This window comes from Epinephelus lanceolatus, chromosome 13 (genome assembly GCF_041903045.1).
Source record: "Epinephelus lanceolatus isolate andai-2023 chromosome 13, ASM4190304v1, whole genome shotgun sequence".
Lineage (NCBI taxonomy): Eukaryota > Metazoa > Chordata > Actinopteri > Perciformes > Serranidae > Epinephelus > Epinephelus lanceolatus.
Window position 1 is genome coordinate 40,205,665 of NC_135746.1, and position 6,000 is coordinate 40,211,664.

The 6,000-nt window shown below is 36.3% G+C and overlaps 1 protein-coding gene across 1 annotated transcript; it reads right to left on the reverse strand.

Annotated features, from left to right (window-relative positions):
• Positions 1–548: 548 nt before the first annotated feature.
• LOC117270684 (trace amine-associated receptor 1-like) lies at positions 549–1,550 on the reverse strand. The gene has a single exon (XM_078173569.1). It carries the CDS (start codon positions 1,548–1,550, stop codon positions 549–551), a length of 1,002 nt encoding a protein of 333 aa, XP_078029695.1.
• Between the last annotated feature and the right edge of the window lie 4,450 nt (positions 1,551–6,000).

Sequence of the window (6,000 nt, forward strand, 5' to 3'; positions counted from 1 at the left end):
CACGCGCGACACTAAACAAATGAATGAATGAATCACACTGCGTGTGTGGCGTAAGAGGGAGGAGACAGCTGGAAACTCGAGGTTCATTGAAGAAAACCTGCTCCCGACCAGGTTAGGTTCACAGATTCAGTTGCCATAGTAACTGACACCGAGCTTCAGTTACCTCTCTTTCTGAAACAGGCTGGAGTTACTCCGCTTTCTCTGGTTTAAGTTCCCTCCCTTCCTGAATCGGAAAACCCAGAGTTTCCCTCATTTCAGGGTTAATAGACTCAGAGTTTTCACTAAACCTGCTTTGTGAAATGGACCCCAGCTTGATAATGATAAATAAATATATGTCATTTCTGCTTTATTAAATCCACCGTATTTTGTTGTTTATGGTAGTTACTCTAATTTCTCATTATTGATTAGAAAATGTACTTGCAACACAATGCTTCTTCAAGAATTTTTATTATGTTTGCATCAATATGCTATTCTCAGTACAATACATAGCAAAGATCACCATTTTTATTGTGGCCATTATCATAGGCTACTTCACTAATTCATACAAGTCAAGAAAGTTTTGAATCAGTATAATCTCCCTGAAATATTTTCCCAGAAATTATCATTCTGAAAGCTGATCTGAACCAGCTGTAAAAGAAAGCATAAATAAATGGATTGAGCATTGAGTTTGACAGTGCAAGCCAGTTAAGAGTTTCAATCATAGAAATCGGCACTGAATCATTAATGAGGGGCAGAAAGGTGATACAAAGAAAGAAAGGAGTCCAACATAAAAGAAAAACTCCTAAAACAATAGCCAGAGTTTTGGTGGCTTTTCTTTCCATCTTACTAACAGTAGCTCCAGACTTTGTGTTCTGACAGGTTGTGTTCTGGATGCTGCGTACCTGTCTCTTTGCAACAAGGAAAATCTTCAGGTAGATACAGAGCATTATGATCACTGGGAGATAAAATGATAAAATGGGTCCAACAGTGTTTTCTATGAGAACATCAATTAAACATCTTTCATTACATTTTTCATTGTTTAATCCAGCAATTATGACACTAATTCCAATTAGAGCAGAAACCCCCCAGCTCACCAGGATCATGACCACAATTACACGATGGTTTATTCTGATGTTATATGTCAGAGGCTGACACACTGCATAATATCTGTCAACAGAAATACAACATAGGTTCAGAATAGAGGTTGTGCTCAGTGATATATCAAAACTGCCTCGGACTTTGCAAAATAAACCCTCATGATACAAACACGAGCTAACTGAGAAGGCCAAGCTGAAAGGAAAAACTATGATCCCAACAAGCAGGTCAGCCACAGCCAGAGAAAGAATAAGGTAATTTGTAGGAGTGTGGAGCTGTTGGAAATAAAGGACAGCGATGATAACAAGAAGGTTTCCAAATATTGTTATAACAGACAATAACATAAGGAAAATGTATAATAAAACACATATAATGGAAGGGGTCTTTGTCAGTATGTAATTGAAATGATCTATTTCGTAGCAGGGATGAATGGCAGTCTCACTGTCAGTGCTGTTGAAAGCAACTTGTGGTTCCATGTTTAAGAGTTCCTGAAATTCAGCACAATTCCTATTATTATTATTATAATAAGACGAAATCAGTGTCATTTAAAAACACAGAAACAAATCTGTTTTTTATTGTACCTAACCCTCAAGATTGTCCATGCATAAGTGCTGATGAGTTTCTTTGTTCAAGTCCCACTGTGCAGAACCTTTGTACTTAACATCTATCACATCACCACAATAGTTGTCCAATCAGGAATGAGACTGCCTCCTCTTTGCATGAGATGTTGAGATGTTGAGATGTTAAGATGAACAAATGAACAAAATTTAGCAAGTAGCGAGCGCTCTTCACTTTCATTCGTATACCCAATAAAATTTCCTTTTGAACTTTGATCTCAGCCAAACCTCATTGCTACCACTTGGCAACTTTGATTCAGTTGCGGTGTTGCCAGATTGGATGAAAACCTGCAGATTAGGCAAGTTTTTTTTTTCTTTTTTTTTCTTTTTTTTTATCAGTTTGGGCTGGAAAAAAAGTCAATTTGGGTGTGCGCTGAAAGATTGGGCATATTGCTCAAGCCAAATTTTTAGAGATAGTAAGTAAACACAACAATCCTACAGCTTTTTTGGGAACCTGTCAAACCTGTTTCCAGCAGCATTTGTGCCAATGAAAGTAGGTGATTTTTAGTGACCTATTGTCACTTTTCCAGTGGCTTTTGTTGGACAGACGTGGTGTTTTAAGTGGAACATGATATTTTCCTAACCATAACCAAGTGGTTTTGTGCCTAAACAGAATCATGTGGTCACATTAGTGTTTCAAGGTATAATAATAGCGCACAAATGTAACAAATTAATGGATTGCAGAAATGTACAATGCCAACATTTCTTCCAAGGTTGCAACCTGATCTCACAGAAATACGTGAAATGACCACGACCTATTAACACCTCATTCCATGGTGGCAGCACGTAATGGGTTGAAATTACGTGCCGGTACCTCGGAAACAATGCCAATGTAAAGTCAATTAGGGTCGTAAAAAAGTAAATCTACTGAATATATCAAATATCTAGTATAGCCAAACTATCATGTTATTATTATTATCATTATCATTATCATTGTTATTATTATCATTGGTCGGAAATTATAACAGAGGAATATATTTGCCGTTTTAATATCAAGAACACTTTTGTGTTTTTGTGTGTATACAGGGCGTTGTTACAATTGGGATCCTTTGTCCACCATGACATACGCATACATTCTCCTTACACATACATATATTTTCTCTCTCACACACATACATTCTCCTTTCACATACATATATTTTCTCTCTCACACACATACATTCTCCTTTCAAATACATATATTTTCATTCTTTTACATACATATATTTTCACTCTCACATATATACTTTACTTTTCAACACATACACATAGGCTGCGGTCGGAAAGTCTTTTTTGCTTAGGAAGGTTCCTAGCTGAGTGAAATGACCCAGAAGTATTTTAGTGGCCGCCATGATAAGAGCTGTTCGAATTCTCTACACACTAAGGAAAGGAGGTTCAGTGCTTCCTTTCAGATCTCTTTTAGCATAGGATACATCTGACCTTCCTAAGCGATAGGAAAGGAGATAATTCCATCCCACAAGTCATTGCGGAGGCAATATTTATGCACCATTCACAAACTCAAATGATTAGGAAAGAAAAAGATCAACATGACCGAGAAAGGAAGGAGATCACCATCTAACATGCGAACTATGAATGTTTCACTACTATTGGTGTACCCTCCGTCCACAGCTTTGTTTAACTTGTTTTTTAACAGGATAAACAAATATACAATGCATCATTTCAATTTTCCGATTTTCGTGTGAATGAGAAAAAAACGGAAATCCACATGCTTTTCCCATTTTCGTCTTCAAATGATTAATTGATATAGAAATTAAACCAAAACTAGAAACCTACTTGCTTTTCGCCTTTATTGTTATATCTATATTATCTGCCCCTACTGCCTCTCAAAACATTGGCATCGGCTATGCTTATGGCCTAGATAGATAGATAGATAGATAGATAGATAGATAGATAGATAGATTCAAGAGTATTATCTAGACCTGCTCTATGTGTAAAGTGCCCTAAGATGACTTTTGTTGTGATTTGGCACTATATAAATAAAACTGAATCTAAAAAAATAGATAAATAATCAATGAAGTAACGTTGCTGTGCCTCGTGCGTAAATGCACATATACTTGGCGTATCTGGAGATTTAAATAATCAGTGAAGTTACTGCTTCCCACTTTTTATTACCCTGTACAGTGTTTCCTTGCAGAGCTACAGTGGAAGGAAAAAAATAAAAAAAAACAAAAAATACAAAAGACTGTAACATTAAAAAATATCTGCCTGAGGTTATTAAATACCTGCAGTGAGCACCCCACCCTGCAGCAGAAACAATAAGCGCATTTCCCCATAAAGAGAGACGCTGTACTCTAATTGCCCATTTGAAGAAGAAAATGGAAAAAGCACGTGGATTTCCATTATTTTTTTTATTCACATGGAAAAACAAAATAATGCATTTAATATTTGTTTATCCTGTTATAAAACATACAAGTTGAACACAGCTGTGGATGGAGGGGACACGCACCGTAACATATGCTCAGTTTGCATCAGTCGCCCCATACGTTCTCATCGTGTGCATTTTGTAGTCCATCTTCAGAACATTGTAGTTTCACCACAGCAGACCCACATCAATAACATCCTTCTCAGCTAATCACAGCGCGATAAATTCTTCTTCTTCGTTTGGTTTTATGGCACATTGTAACCATTGCTCATTAGGTGTATACCGTCACCTACTGTACCGGAGTATGTAGACGATAAATGGACTGCCTTCCGTTTCCACTATACTCCTTCCGTTTCCACTATGCTCTCACTCACACATGCATACATTCCTCTCTTACATACATATATTCTCTTTCAACATACATACATTTTCCTTTTACATACTACTTATAGTATTAAATGTATACATGATTGCATGTGCATGAGAGCAAAGTGTATGAATGTGTGCATAAAATATATGAATATGAGAGAAAAATGTATCAGTGTGTGTGTTCAAATATATAAATATGAGAGTGAAAATATATGAATGTATGAGTGAAAATGTATAAATGTGTGAGTAAAAATATATGAATGTGTGAGTGAAAACGTATAAATATGAGAGTGAAAATATATGTATGTGTAAGGAGAATGTATATGTGTGAGAGGGTGAGAATGAAATATGTCTTGTATGGCCCCTCATATTTATGGCTTTGATCAACGAATATAATGTGACCTGGGATGTATGCCAAACACTGGCTCCGTTATGCAGCAGATCCAGCAGTGCCGCCATCATCAGAAAAGGACGTCGCTTTACGTGACGCTTCAGAGTAAGGCCGTCTCATGTCTCTTAATCAGCAATCCTCGCTCCTCACTCCTAACTCCTGACTCCTTGCATGTTTTCCTAAGTGGGAGGGACTAAACAGTTAGGTAAGGTGGCTAGGTAAGGTGGTTAGCAGTAATTTTAAGGGACTTGGGACGTACCCCTGGAATTGTCCCAGACACATCATCTTTGTGTCCCAGTAGCAATTTTTATAGTCCCCGGGACATCGGGACACCGTTAGTTTCAAGCCCTGAGAGCATATTAATAATTTATTAACCTTTATACGACACTGTTCCCACTTTAGATCCGGTAGCTGCAAAGGATCATTATTAACTATTAATAATACCTTATTAATTTAATCTGATAGGGTCTTATAGTGTCTTATAAACTAGTAATAAATGTGGTCATTGTTCTATAATTAACCCTTATAAATGAACCCTCATAATTAATGTAAATAGACATCTTATTAATTAATATTTAGGATAGCTTTATAAACTGTTATCAAGTTTCTATTAAGTGCTTATAATGCTCCTATATGCAATAATAACTGTGTTAATTGTGCTATAATTAACACATATAGTCTTATTAATGGTAATAAACATCTTATTCTGTCTTATAAGTGCTCATTAACTGGTTAATTGGTGCTTATTAAGCATTAATTAACACTTATTACAGTACCTTAATATTTAGTGTTACCGATTATCTTGTTATATTATCAACATTTGTTTGCTACGGATCTTATTTTTGGCAATAATCCAAAATACAATAGGAAAAAAAAATCATCAGATTTTTAATGAGGGACCCAGTATGATGCTAACTTCTGCCTTCGGCCTACAGAAAAGCATTGCCTTAGGGTTACTATATTATGCTGTTGTTTTAAAGTCTTGTTTTGTAATGAACTGACCTAAACTGTTTGAAAAACAGAAAAGAAAACACTCAGGAAGCTCACTTTAGTATTATGAACAGTGATGGGAGTGCTTATTGATGTGCGTACTGATGTGGGTGTGATCAGTGATGCCAGCTAGCTCAGGAAAAATGAAGGAAGCAGAAAGTCAGTGACTATGAATCTTTGAACTGAACAAAATAATC